This window comes from Rattus norvegicus, chromosome 3 (assembly GCF_036323735.1).
Source record: "Rattus norvegicus strain BN/NHsdMcwi chromosome 3, GRCr8, whole genome shotgun sequence".
Classification (NCBI taxonomy): domain Eukaryota; kingdom Metazoa; phylum Chordata; class Mammalia; order Rodentia; family Muridae; genus Rattus; species Rattus norvegicus.
Genome location: NC_086021.1, coordinates 92,665,246 through 92,685,814, shown reverse-complemented (window position 1 = coordinate 92,685,814; position 20,569 = coordinate 92,665,246). Strand labels below are relative to the sequence as shown.

Sequence of the window (20,569 nt, the reverse complement as noted above, 5' to 3'; positions counted from 1 at the left end):
ATGGATGCAGGAAATCATACAGATGTGAAGGAATTCATACTCCTTGGCTTAACAGAAAATCCCAATTGGCAGGTTCCTCTGTTTTTGCTTTTCAGCATAATTTATTTAATCATTTTATTGGGAAACTGTGGAATGATCTTCTTGATCTGGTTGAACACCCACCTTCATACCCCAATGTACTTCTTTCTTAGTAACCTCTCCTTCTGTGACATCTGCTACTCTACTGTTATTGCTCCTAAAATGCTTATCAATATCTTATCAGAACACAAATCTAGTAAACTCTTTTCCTGTGTTCTGCAGAGTTTCTTTTTTATGGTTTATGCAACCACAGAAGTCATTCTACTGTCTATGATGGCTTATGATCGTTATGTAGCAATCGCAAACCCCTTAATGTATACAGTTATTATGACATTCAGCATCTGCATTAATATGGTCCTTGCATGTTACTTATGTGGCCTCATTAATTCCCTGACTCACACAATAAGTCTACTGAGACTGTACTTCTGTGGTCCCAACATTGTGAATCATTTCTTCTGTGACATTCCTCCTCTTTTGAAGCTTTCATGCTCTGATGCACACATTAATGAGATGCTACTTTTGGTCTTCTCTGGAGTGATTGCTATTTTCACTTTCATCATTGTCATGGTGTCCTATATTCACATTATCATTGCCATCCTGAGAATCCGTTCAACTGAGGGGAGGCTCAAAGCTTTCTCCACTTGTGCCTCACACTTGACAGCTGTGACATTATTTTATGGTTCTGGGTCATTTAGCTATATCCAGCCAAGCTCTCAGTACTCCATGGAACAGGAAAAAGTCTCTGCTGTGTTTTACACCTTGGTCATCCCCATGTTGAATCCTCTGATTTACAGCTTGAGGAACAAGGATGTGAAGGAAGCAGCAATAAGGTTGACTTGTGGATGGAGAAACACTTCTTGATTCTGTCATTTCTCTAGCTTTGAAAAATTGATATTTATTGAACCATCACTGCATCCCTGGGATGATGCCTACTTGAGTTCATAAATGATCTTTTGATATGTTCTTAGATTCAGTTTGTGAGAATCTTATTGGGCATTTTCCATATTCATAAGTGAAACTGGTCTGAAATTTTCTTTCTTTCTTGGGTCTTGTGTGGCTTAGGTATCAGAGTAACTGTGGCTTCATACAATGAATTTGGCACTGTTCCTTTTGTGCTCCTTACTTAAGAATTTGCAAACAGTATTCAAGAACACATGAAAAAAAATTTACCATGATCATGTAGGCTTCATCCGAGGGGTGCAGAGATTGTTCAATATACAAAAATCAATCAACATAATCTACTATATAAACAAACTCAAATAAAAAACACATGATCATCTCATTAAATGCTGAAAAGGCTTTTGACAAAATAGAATTTTCCTTCATGTTAAAAGTCTTGGATAGATCAGGAATTCAAGGCACATACCTAAACATAATAATACAGCAAACCAGCAACCAAAGCATTTTAAATGGAGGGAAACGACACACTATCACTAACATCAGGGATAAGACAAAGCTGTCTACCCTCTTCCCTACTTATTCCATGCAGTACTTGACGTTTTAGCTAGAATAATTAGAAAAATCAAACTTACATTGTTAAAATTGAGTAATCTCTTATAAGAGTTAGAATTTTGAAGCAAATATATTTGAGTAAATTTTATTTATTGAATAATATATCTCAGAACAAAATCTTAATATTTTATTGTGGCATGACTTTCATTTTACTTGTATCTATGTCAAGTCTCTATAAAAGTAATTAGTATCTGTCTGTAATTTTAAGTGTTATAATTGTCTGCATAAATACAAAGTTTATTCTTTACCATTTTATATAAACTAAATTTATGAAATTTTTGCATTATTTCAAATGTTGTAAGAAACAAATTTAACTAGCCTGTGGAAATATAATTTCTTCCTAGCAGATAGGAGGAAAAGAACACTTTGAATTTAACAAAATATAGCATTTTGGTGTTGTATGTTGCTTTAAAGTAAAGATGTCACCCATATGTGATTATGTCTAGGTAAGCAAGATCCTCAGATATAGGCCACGTAACAAGGGTAAAATCAAATACTGTTATTCTACTCAAATGATATAGCAATAAAAATACCCCTGAAAAACATCCTTTATTCTTATAAGTCAGTGCCTTGATAAGCCATCCTCTGAGAAACTTCCTACTGAATCAGATGGGAGTTGCTGGTCACCCAATCTCCCCTCCCCTTTGTTTTAGACAGTGTAGTGAACCACCTCCCCCACCAGCATATCTCTTCCCTGGGGGATGTTTCCTTGGTGTAGCAAGTTTCTACTGGATTACGTACATCTTTCCCACTGAGGCCAGACAAGGCTGTCCTCTGCTACATATGTAGTGGGGGCCACAACCAGCCCATGTATGCTTTTTGGTTGTTAGCTTAGACTCTGAGAGCTCTGAGGGGTCCCAGTTATTTGATACTATTGTTGTTCCTGTGGGCTTCTTCCTTTAGCTTCTTCAGTCTTTCCCCTCATTCTTCCATAGGGGTCCCTGACCTTAGTCCAATGGTTCGCTGTATCTGCAACTGTTTCAGCCAGCTGCTGGAAAAGCCTCTCAGGGCCAGACATGTTAAGCAAATGTCTATGAGCACAACATGGCATCAATAATAATATAGGGGTGTGTTGCCTGCATATGGGATGGATCCCAAGTTGGGCCAGTCACTGCATGCCCTTTCTTTCGGTCTCTACTCCATTTTTTTCTCTGCATTTCTTTTAGACAGGAACAATTCTGGATCAAGAACTTCAAAGATAGGTGGATGGCCACATGCCTCAAGTGGGAGACATGTTTAACAACTGGAGATGTTCTCCTGAGTGAGGTAACAGACTCCACAAAGTGTACATGGCATGTACTTACTGATAAGTGGATAGTACCCAAAAAGTTCAAAATACCCAGGATATAACTCACACAATATATGAAGCTTAACAAAAAAGAAGGCCCAAGTGTGGTTACTTCAATCTTACTTAGAAAAGGGAAGAAGGGAAGAAAATAATCATGAGAGGCAGAGGGAGGGAAGGACCTGGGTGGAAGAGGAGTTACTTAAAAAATGGGGCAGAATCAGCTATGTGAGAGAGACAGGATGGAAACCCAGAGAGCCAGGAGAATGAATGAAATTAAGCAGGAGTTTGGGATGGGGGCAACGAGGAACTTCTAGAAAGTCCCAGATATCAGGGATAGGAGAAACTCTCCAAGTTCATTTAGGATGACCTTAGCTTAAATGCTCATCAGTGGGGAGAAGGAACTTAAAAAAATTTGTCCTTTCCTTGTGGGACAGGTTCAAGTTCATTGTATACTCTTCAGTCTTGTGCCTGAAGGTAAAGTTGATTTCCTAACAAAAGTTCTTGCTTTCTATACAGAGACAACTCAGCAGCAACACTGTTGCTCATGATTGTGGGGAACTACTTGATGTATACCATCCCATGTATGCTCTCCCCATGAGAATTAAACTATGGAGCTTACATATCCCCTTGAAATTTATGACATTTGTTTTCCTGTTGTTTGTGTTTCTTCCTAACCTGGGAGACTTGCAGAGATCTCGAATTCTATTTGTTTTACAATTTTAAAATTTTGGGACTGTGAAGAGCTTTAAAATTGTACAAAGCTCCTGATTATGCATGCAAGGATTTGAATAAATGTTATTTGAATAATTGTATGTATTTAACCATGAGTCCTAATTTTTTTCTCATTGTACATTTGCCACCTTATATTTTGTTACCTGTTAATCTTTCCCTGCTCCATTTGAATTGGAATGGGTTGCTTATACTCTTTTGTAGCTAAGGAAATTCATTGCTACACTCGTTCTACATATTGTGGTAGATGTCAGTCTCAGTTATCACTCTGGTGCAACCGGTGCACACTGCTCATCATATAAATCCCTATGTCAAAACCTTTTACTGGATCATTCAGGAAAAAAGATATAGAGGATTTACTAGTATAATCAATGTTCCAGAGGAAGCTGTTCATTATGTGGGCACCCAAATTTAGAATATTCAGACTCACCTAACAATTTACTCCCATGCTAACATTAAATGGATTTATATTATACCTCTACCTTATAATGGTTCACAGATATATTTGGAAAAGGTGCAGAATCATTTGAGAAATGTATGGAATAGCTTTCAACTTTCAGTTGGTATGAGTACACTTCATTCACAGGTTAGTTAATTCACAGGAGGTAGACATATCTCTAATCACTTCAGTTAAAATTGTTAAGGTTAATTGTTTTGGGAGCTTTGTCACTAATTTATGAAGTACAATTGGAAAAAATTGTTTTAATTCTTTTTCTGCCTCCAATCATCTTCAAGCGTCTGGTAGCTGCCATCCTTTGATCCCAAAGAGAATATGTATACATTTCATTTAACAAATTTAAAAGGAAGAGATGCTGGGTTCCATGCAAGAAGAACAGCAAAACAGTTTTAAAATTTATAAAATGCCATACACTTGTTAGCACAATCACAATGGGTGTTCCTAGGAAAGGCAGATCCCCGAGGACTACGTGCCCTGATGACTTTATGCACTTGTGGTGTTTTGTTCTGCACATTGCCCTTGCATCACTCCTAATGAATATGTTGAATGAAAACTAAAAATGGGTTTTCAGCTTCTTACTGGGCTATGTTATTGGTACTTAAAATATTAGTTATTGGACTTTTTCAAGCATTGCTTCTAGAACAGATTATAGATTCAACTGCCAGCCTTAGAAAGAATTTAGAGATGTAGATTGTTAGAAAAGTTAGATTAAAAGGTTTTTGCTAGTGGTTTTGATATTCAAAAACTAATCCAACAATTTAGATTCCATAAAGACATACTTTGATTATTGAGCGAGTGATGTTTCTAATGTCAGGGAGAAAAAACAATGTGCTAGACTGGCTGAAGTGACTCTTGCTAAAGCTGGACTAGTGCTCAAGGTGATGATTATTCTATTGCCTTGATTCTTGCAATCAGCCTCCTAATATGATTTAAAAAGAACTCTTAATGTGTACCTGTGTGTACCAATGATTTAAAGTAGAAATGACTTTTTAATATGAATAACAAAATAATTGATTCTTTCCTTGTAAGCATGTATTACAACCTGCCAGTAAGAAAAACAGGATGAGAAAAATATCTCAATCCCTTCCACTTTGTTAATCTATAACAAGTTGCTTAATTACAAATTTATGAGGGTTCTTAAGGATAATTTGTTTTTATCCATAATACATAAAACACTTGATAATGTCTGTATTAGAGAAGATATTTTTCTTACATATACTCATTATAACCATTCACTAGAAGAAAACCACAATGTAATGTATAATATAAGCCTATTTTGAGTTTTAATTCAATGTATTTTGTAGTCCTTGAAAGATATTTTTTGGATATAAATGCGGAGAGAAAAATAAAATCGTTGGAGCTTTGCTCCATGCATCAAACGTGCATGTATGTGTATGTATATAGTTATATGAGCTTTGTTTCATCTACCCTATGTATGTATGTATATATGTATGTATGTATGTATGTATGTATGTATGTATGTATGTTTTTTGTTGGAGCTTGCTCATTGGAAACATGCTTCATGCATCAACTGTATGTTATGAGTATATGATTCTTTCACACTGTTTACTTGAGAGCCACTTATTCACAATGATATTCCCAAGATATATATGTATATATATTTTTTCTCAGTTGAGGTATATCTGGGTTATTTCCTGTTTCTGGCTATTATAAATGAAGCTGCTATAAATACAGAAGAACAAGTGTCCCTGTGGCATATTAAACAGATAGTGGGGAACTTGAACTCACTGGTAGATGCGAAAACTGGTAGATGTGAACAAAACACCAATGCCTCAGGCTGGCTCTAAGTTCAACACTTGATAAGTTGGACCTTGTGAAACTTAGAAGGTTTGATAAAGCAAATGACCTAGTCAATAAGATAAAACATCAGCCTACAAATAAAAAAAGTAACTTCACCAATACTATACCTGACAGAGGGATAATGTACAAAATATATAAAGAACTCAAGAACTTATACACCAACAAATCAATTAACCCAATCAAAAAAAATTGACTTCCTGATCATCAAGAACAGTGGTGGGTTTTACTAATGATTCTGTTAAGTTTGAAGCTTTATGATCTTCCAGTTTGGACCTGTGCTAGGAGCAGAGCCTATTACTCTATATCCTAAGCCATTCAGCCCACATCCTAATTGCAGTTAGATCTCATAGTTGTTCTGAAACATCCAGGAACGCTTGCAGCTTGACATCCCAGGTATTCTAATACACCCAGGATCATGGTTGCAAAAGACCCAGGTATTTGGACACATCTAGGACCATAGGCTCCTAGTATCTCAGGCTCATAAGATGATAGGCTTATGAAAGGACAGGCTCCAGTCAGAAACAGCAAGGTCAGTTAGTACCAGAGATAACCAGATGGTGAGGTGCAAGCCCAAGAGCATAATCAACAGAAGCCAAGGCTACTTGGCAATGTCAAAGTTCAGTTCTCCCACCACAGAAAATATTAGATACTCAAACACAACTATACACAAAATTTAAATCTAAATAATATTCTTATGAAGATGAAGGAGGAATTTTATAATAAAATAAATAATGCCTTTAAAGAAATACAGGAAAACACAAACAATGGGTGACAGAATAAAACAATATTGTCCAGGATCTAAAAAAAATGGAAATAGAACCATTAAAGAAAACACAAAGGGAGATAACCTTAGAGACAGAAAACTAGGATAGAGATCAGGAAAAACAGATGCAGACATCACCAATAGAATACAAGAGATAAAATAGAGATTCTCAGGTGTAGAAGATTCCACAAAAGAAGATATGGACGCAGCACCCAAGGAAAATACAAAAAGCAAAAAGCTCCTAACTTACATAATTCAAGAAATCTAGGACACAATGAAAAGACAGTACCTGAGAATAATGGTATAGAAGGGAGTGAAGATGCCCAACTAAAAAGTCCAGCAAACATCTGCAACAAAATTATTGAAAAAAACTTACCTAACCTAAAAAAGGGGATGCCCATAAACAGATGGGACAAGAAAAGAAATTCTTCCCTGTCATATAATAATTAAAACAGCAAATGCACAGGACAAAGAAAGAATATTGAAAGCAGTAAGAGAAAAAGGTCAAGTATACCTATCACAATTACACTATAATAGACAGAAGATCTTGGGCAAATGTCAGAGAGACACTAAGAGAATAAAAGTGGTATTATAGTCTACTATACCCAGCAAAAGTCTCAATTATCATACAGGGAGATACCAAGATATCGCAAGAATAAAACAAATTTAATATCTTTCCACTAACCAAACATGACAGATGATAAAAGAAGAAAACATTCAACACAAGGAGGGAAAGTCCACACAGGAAAAAGCAAGAAAATTAATTTTTTACAATAAAAGCAAAAGAAGAGAAACACACAAGCATAATTCCACATCTAACAATGAAAATAACTGGAAGCAACAATTTGGTCTTTAATAACTCTAAATGTCAATGGCCTTAATTCCCCAATAAGAAGACATAGGCTAACAGACTGGATATGTAAACAGGGTCCAAAATATGCATATGAGAAACACATCTCATAATAAAGACAACCACTACATCAAAGTAAAAGTCTGGAAAAATTTTTCCACGCATATGAGCACCAGAAACATGCTGGTGCAGCCATTCTAATATCCAGTAAAATAGTCTTTCAACCAAAAGTTGTCAAGAAAGATGAGGAAGGACACTACATGCTTATCAAAGGAAATTTCACCAAGATAAACTCGTAATTTAGAAAATCTATGCCCCAAATGAAAGAGCACCCAGATTTGTAAGAGAAATGTTATTGTACCTCCAAGCACACATTGAAACTCATACAATAATAGTAGGAGATTTCAACACCCTACTCTAAGCAATGAACAGATTATGGAAACAAAAACTAAATAGACATAGTGAAACTATAAGAAGTTAAGAATCAAATGAATTTAAAAGATATCCACAGAACATTTCATCCTACAACAAAAGAATGTACTTCTCAGAACCTCATGATACCTTCTGATAAATCAAACATAGAGATGGACAAAAAACAAACCTCAACATATACAAAATCATTGAATTAACCCCATGTGTTCTCTCAGACAACCACAGTCTAAGACTAGTCTTCAATAGCAACAACTAAAAAAGCCCATATACATATGGAAACTGAACAACTATCTACTCAATAATAACTTGGTTAGGGAAGAAATAAAGAAAGATATTTAAGACTTTTTAGAATTTAATGAAACTGAAGGCACATCATAGCACAAATTATGGAACACAATGAAAACTGCTAATAGGAAAATTCAAAGCCTTGAGTGCCTCTATAAAGAAACTGGAGAATTCATACACTAGCAGCTTAACAGCACATCTCATAGTTGTACAAACAAAGAATCTAATACAGAAAAGAAGAGTAGACAGAAGGAAATAATCAAACTTATAGCAGAAATCAACTTTGTAGAAACAAAAAGAAGTATACAAATAATCGACAAAAAAGGAGATTTTTTTTTGAGAAAATCAACAAGATAGACTAAAACTTTTGCTAAACTAAGTACAGGGTGTAGAGACAGTATATAAATTAACAAAAGAACATTTATGTTCTAAAGGCCAGGGCAACCACAGTCATAAAAGAAACTTTACTAATGCTCAAAGCATACATTGCACCACACAGAATAATAATAGGAGATTTTAACATAGCACTTTCATCTATTGACAGAACATGGGAATACAAACAAAAAAGAGACACAGTGAAATTATGATCCATATGCATTTAACAGACATCTATAGAAAAGTCTTCCTAAAACAAAAGAATGTCTTCTGCTCTGCACCTCATGGTACTTTCTGAAAAATTGACCATATTATTGGGTACAAAACTGGCCTCAATAGATAGAAGAAGATTTGAAATAATCCCATGCATCCTATCAGATCACAATGGACTAAGGCTGGTCATCAATACCAAAGAAAAAAGCAACAGAAAGCCCCCACACATAGAGAAGCTGAACAATGGTCTACTCAATGACACCTTGGTCAAGGGAGAAATAAAGAAAGAAATTAAAAACTTTTTAGAATTTAATGAAGATGAAGGCACGACATATCCAAACTTATGGGACACAATGAGAGCAGTACTAAGAGGAAAACTCATAGCTCTGAGTGTCTGCCAAAAGAAACTGGAGAGAGCATACACTATCAGCTTGACAACACACTTGGAAGCTCTAGAACAAAAAGAAGCAAATTCACCCAAGAGGTGTAGATGACAGGAAATAATCAAACTCAGAGCTGAAATCAACCAAATAGAACAAAAAACACTGTATAAAGAAACAACAAAACCTGGATCTGGTTCTTTGAGAAAATCAGCAATATAGATTAACCCTTAGCCATACCAATCAGAGGACACACAGACAGTATCCAAATTAACAAAATTAGGGGGAAAAAGTAGATATGCCTACAGAAACTGAAGAAATTCAAAAAATTATCATATACTACAGCAAAAGCCTATACTCAACAAAACTGGAAAATTTTGATGAAGTAGACAAGTTTGTACATAGATACTAGGTACCAAAGGTAAATCACGATCAGATAAACCATTTAAACAGTCCCATAACCTTGAAAAAAATAGAAGCAATAATTAAAAGTCTTCCAGCAACAGCAGCAGCAGCAACAACAATAACAACAACAACAACAACAACAACAACAACAACAACAACAACAACAAGCATCCCAGCATCAGAATGTTTTATTGGAGAATTCTATAGCACCTTCAAAGAAGACCTAATACCCATACTTCGCAAAATATTCCAAAAACTAGAAAGAGAAAGAACTCGATCCAATTCTTTCTATGAAGCTACAGTTACAATGATACCTAAGTTACAAAAAACTCAACAAAGAAAGAGAATATCAAACCAACTTGCTTTATGAATATTGATAAAAATCCTCAATAAATTTCTCACAAATCAAATCCAAGAACACATCATAATTATCATTCACCAAGATTAAGTAGGCTTTATTCCAGGAAGGAAGGGATGGTTTACTACATGAAAATCCATCAAGATAATCCACTATATAAATAAACTGAAAGAAAAAAACACATTTGTCTCATTAGACACTGAAAAAGCCTTTGATAAAATACAACACACACTCATGTTAAAAGTGGTGGAGATATCAGGAAGTCATATTCTATTCCTAAATATAAAAAAGCAACATACAGCAAACCAGTTGCCAACATCGAACTAAACAGAGAAATTCAAAGCAATCCCATTAAATCAAGGACAAGGCAAGGCTGCCCACTATCTTCCTACCTATTCAATATAGTACTGGAAGTTCTATCTAGAGCAATTAGCTAATGAATGGATGTCAGCATGATATAAAATGGAAAGGAAGAAGTCAAGATATCACTGTTTGCAGATGATATGATAGTATATATACGCAACCTCAAATTTTACCAGAGAGTTCCTACAGCTGATAAACAACTTAAGCAAAGTGGCTGGTTACAAAATTAACTCAAATAAATCAATAACCCTCCTCTACTCAAGTGATAAATAGGCTAAGAAAGAAATTAGGGAAATGACACTCTTCACAATAGCCACAAATAATAATAAATACTTTGGTGTGACTCTAACCAAGCATGTGAAAAATATGTATGACAAGAACTTCAAGTCTCTGAAGATAGAAAGTGAAGAAAATCTCAGAAAATGGAAAGATCTCACATGCTCATGGATTGGCAGGATTAAGATACTAAACGTGTTGATCTTGCTGAAAGCAATCTACATATTCAATACAATCCCCCTCAAAATTCCAATTTATTTCTTCATAGAAGTATAAAGAGCAATTTGCAAATATACTTGGAGGAAAAAACAGGATAGTGAAAAATATTCTTAATAATAAAGGAAGTTCTGTGGGAATCACCATCCCTGACCTCAAGCTGTATTACAGAGCAATCATGATAAAAACTATATGGTATTGGTACAGAAACAGGCAGGTAGAGCAATAGAATAGAATCGAAGATCCAGAAATGAACCCACACACCTATGGTCACTTGATCTTTGACGCAGTAGCCAAAATCATCCAATGGAAATAAGATAGCATTTTCAATAAATGAAGCTGGTTCAACTGGAGATCATCATGTAGAAGAAGTCAAATTTATCTGTCTTATCTGCTTGTACAAGGCTCAAGTTCAAGTATATCAAAGACCTCCACATAAAGCCAGATACACTGAAACTAATAGAAGAGAATGTGGGGAAGAGCCGCCAACACATAGGCACAGGCGGGATATTCCTGAAGAGGACTCCAATGGCAAATGCTCTAAGATCAAGAATTGACAATTGTGACCTCATAAAAATTCCAAAACTTCTATAAGGCAGAGGACCCTGTCAATGGGACAAAACAGCAACCAACTGATTGGGAATAGGTCTTTACAAATCCTACTTCCTTTAGAGGGCTTATATCTAATATAATCAAAGAGCACAAGAAGTTAGACTCCAAAAAATCAAATAATCCTATTAAAAATGGGGTACAGAGCTAAAGAAAGAATTCTCAAATGAGGGATACTGAATGAATGACTGAGAAGCACCTAAAAATGTTCAACATCCTTAATCATCAGGGAAATACAAATCAAAACAACCTTGAGATTCTACCTCACACCAGTCAGAATGGCTAAGATCAAAACTCAAGGTACCTCAGATTTTGGTGAGGATGTGGAGAATTAGAAACACTCCTCCAGTGTTGGTTGGATTTCAAGCTGGTACATCCTCTCTGGAAATCATTCTAACAGCTCCTTACAAAATTGGATATACTACTACCTGAGGACCCAGCTATACTACTCGTTTGCATATACCCAAAACATGCTCCAATGTATAGCATGGTCACATACTTCACTATGTCCATAGCAGTCTTATTTATAATAACCTGAAGCTGGAAAGAAACAAGATGTCCTTCAACAGAGGGCTGGATAAAAATAAGGTGGTACATTTACCTAATGGAGAGCTATTTACCTATTACAAAAAATGCCAACATAAAATTCTTAGGCAATATGGGTGGATCAATAAAATATCATTCTGAGTAAGGTAACCCAGTCACAAAAGAACACACATGTTATATGCTCACTGATAAGCAGTTATTAACCAAAAATGTTGAGATATCTAAGAAAAAGATAACAGATCATCTGAAGCTCAAGAAGAAAGAAGACCAAAATGTTAATGCTTCATTCCTTCTTAGAAGGGAGAACAAAATACACACAAGAGTATATCCAGGGACAAAAAGTGGAGCTGGGACTTAAGAAAAGATCATCCAGAGACTCTCTGACCAAGGAATCTATGCCTATTGCAGTCACCAAACGCAGTCACTATTTCTGATGCCAAGAAGTACTTGCAGATAGGAGCCAGATATGGATATCTCCTGAGAGGCTCTGCCAGAGCCTTATTGATACAGATGAGGATGTTTGCAGATAATCTTTGGAGTGAACAATGGGGCCCTAATGGAGGAGTTACAGAAAAGACTGAAGGACATGAATGGTTTTATAGCCTCTAGGAATAACAACTGTATCAACCAAACAAACCCCACTAGAGCCTGCGGGGATGAAAAAGCTCTTGTTCCTGTGAAAGCTCATTTCCTCAATGTATGGTAATGCCAGCAAATTGGAGTGTGTGTGAGTGTGTTAGAGCATCCTCATAGAAGTGGGTGGAAGGCAACGTAGGTATGGGTTGTGGGGGAAAAGAGGATAACATTTGAAATGTAAATTCATAAAATATCCAAGAGAAAAAAAGAACAGCATGGAGGCATAAAACTATAAGCTAAACCTCTAACAGGCTGAAGAGAATCAAATGTTCAATGTTACCTTAGGCTATGCAGAAGGTATTGTCCCAAATAATCTTATAACCAAACAAGTAAGCAAATAGGTGAACCTTCATGTATACATACATATGTACTTTATTCTAAAGAAATAAATTTGTGTATGCCTGTAAAAAATAAAGATGAAAATAAATCGGGTGCAGAACTAAACAAAATATTCTCAATTGAGGAATATTAACTGGCTGAGAAGCACTTAATGAAATGTTCAGCATCCTTAATCATCAGGGAAGAGTGCATATCATAAGGAACCTGAAGTTCTACCTCACGCCAGTCAGAATAGCTAAGATAAAACACTCAGGTGACAGCAGATGCTGGCAGGGATGTTGAGAAAGAGTTACATTTACTGGTGGGATTGCAAGATGGTACAACCACTCTGGAAATCAGTCTGGCAGTTCCTCAGAAAATTGAACATAATGTTTCCTGAGTATTCAGTTATACCACTTCTGGACATATACCCAAAAGATGCTCCAACATGTAACAAGAACACATGCTCCACTATGTTTATAATAGCCTTGTTTATAATAATCAGAATCTGGAAACAACCCAAATGTCCCTCATTAAAAGAATGGATATAGAAAGTGTGATATACATACACAATGGAGTACTACTCAGCTATTAAAAACAATGACTTCATGAAATTCCCAGGCAAGAGGATGGAATTAAAAAATATCATTCTGAGTGAAATGAACCAGACATAAAACAATGCATATAGTATTTACTCACTGATAGGTGGATATTACCCCCCAAATTCACAGTCTTCATAATACAACCCACACACCATATGGAGTTTCGAAGCATGGAAGATCAGGGTGTGGATGCTTCTGTCCTACATTGAGGTGGAATGAGAAGATTGCTGGAGGTGGAAGTGGGGGGAAGCTAGGGGGAAGAGAAGAGGGCGAGGAAATAGGTAAGCAATATCAGGTACTGGAGGGGACAGGAGAGAAGTAAAAAAGGGTCAACATATTGAATAAAGATACGTAGCATGGCCTGGGGATGTGGAACTGGATATTCATGGGTATTTCCAAGAAGCCAGGGAAAAGTCCACATGATTTTAGTAGAGAAGGGGAGATAGAACCTGTAGAGACCACCTCCAGAAGATAGGCACAGCCCATGGTGGTGGGATGGGGCCACACACCCATGTCAAAGTTTTTAACCCAGAAATGTTCCTGTCCAAAGGAAGAATAGGGACAAAAAATAGAGTGGATGGTGAAGGATGGGCCATCCTAGGACTATCCCACCTGGGAATCTGTCCTGTCTGCAGATACCAAACCCAACAAATGAGGTTGCCAAGAGGCTCTTGCTGACAGGAACCTGGCATGACTGCTCCTTGGGAGGTTCAGCCAGCAACTGACCAATACAGATGTGGATACTTGGAGCCAACCATCTGACAGAGTTCAGTAAGCCTGTTTAGGGAGCTGGTGGAAGGACTGGAGGAGTTGAAGGATAATGCAACCCCATATGAAAAACATCATCAGCTGGGACTAGACCATCAACCAAGGAGTGTTCAGGGAGGGATCCATGGCTGCAGAGACATAGCAGAGACTGGCCTTATCTGACATCAATGGGAAAGAAAGCTTTTGGTCCTGTGGAGGTTCAATACCCCAGTGTAGGGAGATGGTGGAGGCTTGAAGGGGGAGAGAGTGGCTGGGTGGAGGAGCACCCTCATATTGGCAAAGGGGAGGTAGCAGAAGAAGGATGTGGGATGGAAACTTTGTGGAGGGGTAACCTGGAAAAGGGATATCATTTGAGATGTAAATAAAATAGCATAATTATTTTTTTTAAAGTTTGAAGTCTTTTATATTCCAATGGGTTGTGCTGTTCCCCAGGTAGATACTGTCTTGCTCTACATTTTGTATCGTGTATGTGTAAGAATTTTAATTAAAATAATATGCCATCTTGAAAAAACTAGGGTTCAGAGCTAAAAAGAGAATTTTCAACAGAGGAATCTCAAGTGGCTGAGAAACACGTAAATGTTCAATATCCATCTAAAAAGGGTGAGAATCACTTAAAGAAGTGTTCAAAATCTGTAGTCACCAGGAAAATGCCAGTCAACATAAACCAAGATTCCATTTCACAGATGTCTGAGTGGCTAAGATCATAAACTCAAGTGATAGCATATGCTGGGTAGGATGTGAAGCATGGATAACATTCTTTTATTGCTGCTGAGATTGCAAACTTATAAAACCACTTTAGAAATCAATTTGGAAGATTCTCAGAAAAATACTTCAATTTCTAGCTATACCACTCCTGGGTCTTAGCTCGTTTATTTATTTTTTTAAAACCTTAACAAAATTAAATATAATATTGAAGACAACTATTATTATTGAGCTGGAGTAAACAAGCTAACAGAAGAAAAAGAGGACAATAGGAGGTACCAGAATTAAATTAACTTATTCGCTCACTCAGAAAACCCATAAGAACACTAAACAAAGCCATAAGTAGGCAGAGAATTTGGTCAGACCAATGAAGGCCCTATACATGCTGCTTCACTCTGTGAGTTCTTATGAGCTTTGCTCATGTTGGTTTAGAGGGATTGTTTTCTTAGTGTTCTCTTTTTCATCTGACTCTAAAAATCTTTCCTACCAGTGTCTCCCTCTCAACTCAACTCATCTTCCCACCCCATTCCTTTGTCCTTCCTTTCTTCTCTGAGAATGGGAGGCCTCCAATGAATATCAACCCACCTTGACAAATGAAGTTGCAGTGGGAGTAGGTGCATCTTTGTGTATTGTGACTAAACAAAGCAGCCCAGTAAGGGAACAGTGATCCGATGATAGGCAACACAGTCAGATGCCCCTGTTCCTGCTGTTAAGAGTTAAACATGAATACCAAGTTGTAGAACAGTTATATATGTGTAAATACCTTCAGTTCATCCCATGAATATTCTCTGTCAGTTCAAGCTCTCTGGAACCTATGGGTCCATGGTAGTTGTTTTTGTATGTTTTCTTTGGGTGTCCTCACTGGCTCCTTCAATCTTTCCTCTTGCTAGTCCTGAGGATTAGTCAAATATTTGGCTATTTGTCTCTGCATCTGTTTCTATCAGTTGCTGGATGAAGCCTTTCAGGTGAGAGTTAAGTTAGGTGTCTATCTCTGAGTATAGCAGAATATCAGTGATAGTGGCTGGGCTTTCTCTCATGGCATGGGTCTCAAGCTGTGCAAGTCATTGGTTGGCCATTCCCTCCATTTTTACCCTTACACATCTTGAAAACAAGAACAATTATGGGTTGAAGATTTTGTGGATGGGTTCGTGTTTCTCTTCTTTCCTCAGAAGTTTTTTGTTTTTGTTTTTGTTTTCTGGCTACAGGAGATGGTGACTTCGGGACACTATTGTTAGAAGACTTAGCTATAGTCACCTTCATAATTCCTGGGAGTTTCAATTTTCCTAGTTCATCCTTACAATCTTTATTAATCTTCTTTTTAAACTAATTGGACCTCCTAAAAACTTGAGAATAGGTAACTCATGGACCTAAGGGAACACTAAATAATATTGCTCTAAAAAAGAAAAAAATAGAGTAAAAAATGACCCATTATCATATATCCTATACTCATTGATCAGTGCATTGTTTGGCTATATTCAGTGAAGCTCTCTCCTGCAGCTGGTAGGAACAAATATAAAGACAAAAGACAGAATTACACACAAAGTGAGAAAACTTGGAGCTATCAACCATAAACTAGGTGTCTCCATCAAATTACATACCTTAAAGCACAGGGATCCCAAAGAGGACAATATGTTACACATTATATATGTTATACATTGTATGTATGTATGTGTATATATATATATATATATATATATATATATATATATATATATGACATTAGCTGTAATTACATGATCCAAATGTATCAGGACTATTTTGGTAGAAATACAGATTAAATTTACATGATCAGTTCTATGTTTCATTAACTAGGGTTTTTTTCGATATAAAATTTCATTTTAGATTTTATGTACATGTTAAAATTTATACTTAAAGGTAACAATCTACTAATAATTTTGCATTTTATTGACATTTTATAAAAAAATGAACAGTATTTAAAGCCTATAGACATTTTAGCTTGTTTTTTTACACTAAAATAAATAATGTTTAATTTTATTAGTATTGGTGATACATTCTAGTTTCCATACTTTCAGGTATGTTTGAAGTTTTCATATATCACATATTCTTTTTTGATTATTTTTTCTTTTTTTTACACTCCCAGATTTTATTCCTCTTCCAGTCCACCTTCCGAATATTACACATCCCATACCTCCTCCCTGCCACCCCTGCACCTCCAACTGTCCCCATCCCACCCACCTCACCAGACCTCTAAAATCCCTGGGGCCCCCAGTCTCTTGAGGATTTATATGCATCTGTTTATATGCAAGAAAATCAGGGTAGAAATTTTGACAATTTTCTAGTCCCAAATATTCTGCTATTGCTGTCAATTTATCTGAAATTCCCACCATCAAATGGTTCTAAGTCACACAATTACATAGCAGTAGTCAACTTCACATTAGTCATTGGGTTTCATTTCACATTGTTTATTTTGGTTTATGTAATTTCTACATGGAGGATCTTGAAATGTTCCTTCGGATTCATATAACTCCCAAGCTCCACGGATCACTGTATGACTTCCTTCACTGTCTGAACACTTAACATTCATGAACACATATATAATATTTTAAATTTACCACTTTTTGTTACATTAGCAGCACAAATATTGACAAATACTTGTTCTTCCATTGCATTAAATATTCCTCCATTTATTGATAGTTTAACAACATCATCAACATTTCAAATTTCAAGGTTTTAAAATATTTGTTGCATTTGATGCAATTGTTTAGCTGTTTCTCCTATGAAAATTTTCTTCAGACTCAAAGGGGAGATGGGATAGGGGCAGGACTCAGTGAGGAATGGGATGGGAGGGGAGCAGCATTTGGGGTGCAAATAAATGAAAATTTAAAAATGACAAACATAGCTGTTCATTTGAAAAGATATCAGGTATTGTTTTTTTTATACCAGTTTCCTTGTTTAAAAGTAATCGATTTTTTTACCTGAAAACAATTATTTTATTGATTAATGTTGCATACCTGAAAATATATCTGAGCATTTAGATGTTAATTAAAATAAATTGATGAAGATTTTCAATAAATAAATTTATAATTCAGGTCCTACGTCATTGAGTAATTTTCATACTCAATAAACCACCTTGTACAGTGAGAAAATTACACTGGTATATTTTGATTATTATTACTTTATTATATATGTTTCTGAATCAAGTGAATAAAATTTAAAGAACATTAAGGAGATATAATGTTCAGTTCTAAATTAAATTTGATAAAGTATAAGTGAAACATATTAAACACAAATTTATTTGTGTGTGTGTATATGTCTCTGTGTGTGTGCTTGTATAAGTGTACGTGTGTGTGTGTGTGTGTGTATGTATACAGGTACACATTCACCTGTGTACACGTGCAAACACAGGCAAAGGATAGTTATTGGCTCTTTCTTTCGATTGAACTCTACCTCATTTTTTCTCTCACTGTGTGTAAAGATTGAAAATGAAGTCAGGGAGAGAACTCAAAGAAGAAACAGAAAAGATAAATCATTGCTGCATGCTACTTATTAGCTTGGATTCAGGCTTGCGATCTGTTAATTTTTGTATACAGCAAAGTCCCAGCTGGCTAGTGATGAGGAAACCCCATGTAGAATGTACAGTCTTACATCCATTAACAACAAATGAAATGCCCTGCAATCCTGAATACACAGCAATCAGATAGGGACAGTATTTTAATTGATTTTCTTTCCCTGTGTATTTAAAGATGATGTTGAAGATTACTCATAATTAAGTGACTTCTTGTCAAGTTGACATAAAAGAAACCATGTTAAGCAATAACCTTTTCCTTTAGTCCATGATTTCATGGTAATGATACAATACAAAACATATAATTTTTAAAGTCCCACAGTCTTCAAATTTCAACATTTTAGAAGTTCAGCATTTTTTTAACTGTGGACTTGTGCCAAAGAAAATTTTAAGTTATATATTTCTGATTTGAATGGCAAGAAGTGTGCTACAGGCAAACACCAAATTTTTCTAGTGATCTTCTTATCCAATTCCCCCATTCTTAACCTAATTCTGTAACAAGAAACCTGTTGTACTCTGCCTTTTCTCCCTGATCCCATTGGCAACAGATCACAATAACTTCTTTAAAATTTCTTCTAACAATTCATCCCATCATCCTAGCCTCCAACACCAGCAGGCATTCACTGGGAAAACATCAGCTAAACATAGTAGGTAAAGTGGTAAACTAATTGAAGACCTTCACCATTCCTTCTTCTCTAAATCCCACTACTCAATCTGTATGCTAGCTCTGAAGCAGATACGAGCTACAGCCTGTCAGCCATATCTTCTAGGCACTCCACAGACCATTCCTTCCTAGTCTCCATTTATTCATTATTGGATTTACCCAAGTCCCAACTCTGCAGAGACCCTTCAACTCCGTAGGCTATGTCTGCCAGAAAGGGGGTAAGTTGCTTGAAAGACCTTCTATTCTTCCTGTTTTCCCTAGATCCAATCTTCCATTATCATCCCTACATCAGAGCATAACTCCTGTGGTGGCCTTTTCTGTCTGTCTGATCCCAACTCATGTGGAGTCACAAATTTTCCCCTTCTTTTCTATTTTCCTTAACTTACAGCTTTGTCACAAACCTCAAAAGCAGCAGGCACTGCCTGCTAGTCCAAGGGCTATTCCTCCTGAGACAACAAAGAAGCTAAAAGTGAAATCATGCCTCTCCTACTCTTCCTCATATCCACCACACAGTCTCAGTTCCAGCTCTGCAGTAGAGAATGTATTAAATTCCAGCCTATGGCAGGCTGACCTAGTGAATTAGGAGAATCTGAACTAATGTGATTTTCTTTTCCTATCTGACTCCATTCCAAATGGATTACAAGACCTTGAACTTCAACATTCCTTCTTAAAACACATCCCACTATCCATTTCTCTAACACCAGCAGGCATTACCTGTAAGGATGATAGCTGAGTATTCTAGGAAAATGGGCAATACATAGAAATGGCACTGTGAAAATCTAGAATGGAAACCAAAACCTTATACCACAAAATACCCTAAAAAGAAATCAAAACAAGAAACCAGCAACTAGAATTCTAACCATTTTCCATACAAAAGACTAGCATAAAAGTTTAATCAATGATTTCATGGAAATATATCTCCAATCAGACCCTGCTACATCAGGCCCTGAATATTTCAACACAGCTATGGTTAATGATTCTCATAATGTAATAGTGTTGGCCTGCTAAGGACTGAGATTTAAATGCCTTCCATATTTCCTGGCAACTTTTTGTTTAAAATATATGTTCTGTGATTTTTGTTATTTATTTTGCTTATTTATTTTATTTATTTGAGTACACTGTCGCTATCTTTAGACACACAAGAAGAGGGTATCGTATCCCATTCGACTGTGAATGGGTTGTGAGCCACCATGTGATTGCTGGGATTTGAACACAGGACCTCTGGAAGAGCAGCCAGTGCTCTTTACCACTGAGTCATCTCTCCATGCCCCATGTTCTGTGTTTTGAGAACTCAATTCCTCCTACTAGCAGGGAAAACATTTTTCTTACTGAGCCAACCACTGACATTTGTGTACCTATTTATTTACTAATGTATATGAAGGCTGCATGAATACCTG

General features: G+C 36.2%; 1 protein-coding gene across 1 annotated transcript; it reads left to right on the top strand.

Moving 5' to 3' along the window:
* On the top strand, nt 1–939 carry Or5aq6 (olfactory receptor family 5 subfamily AQ member 6). Its single transcript, NM_001000565.1, has one exon. The coding sequence runs from the start codon at nt 1–3 to the stop codon at nt 937–939; it is 939 nt and encodes a 312-aa protein (NP_001000565.1).
* The last annotated feature ends 19,630 nt before the right edge of the window (nt 940–20,569 follow it).

Bases quoted from the DNA above. Each gene is read 5' to 3' on its own strand.
- Or5aq6 (NM_001000565.1), top strand. From the start codon at position 1: ATGGATGCAGGAAATCATACAGATGTGAAGGAATTCATACTCCTTGGC.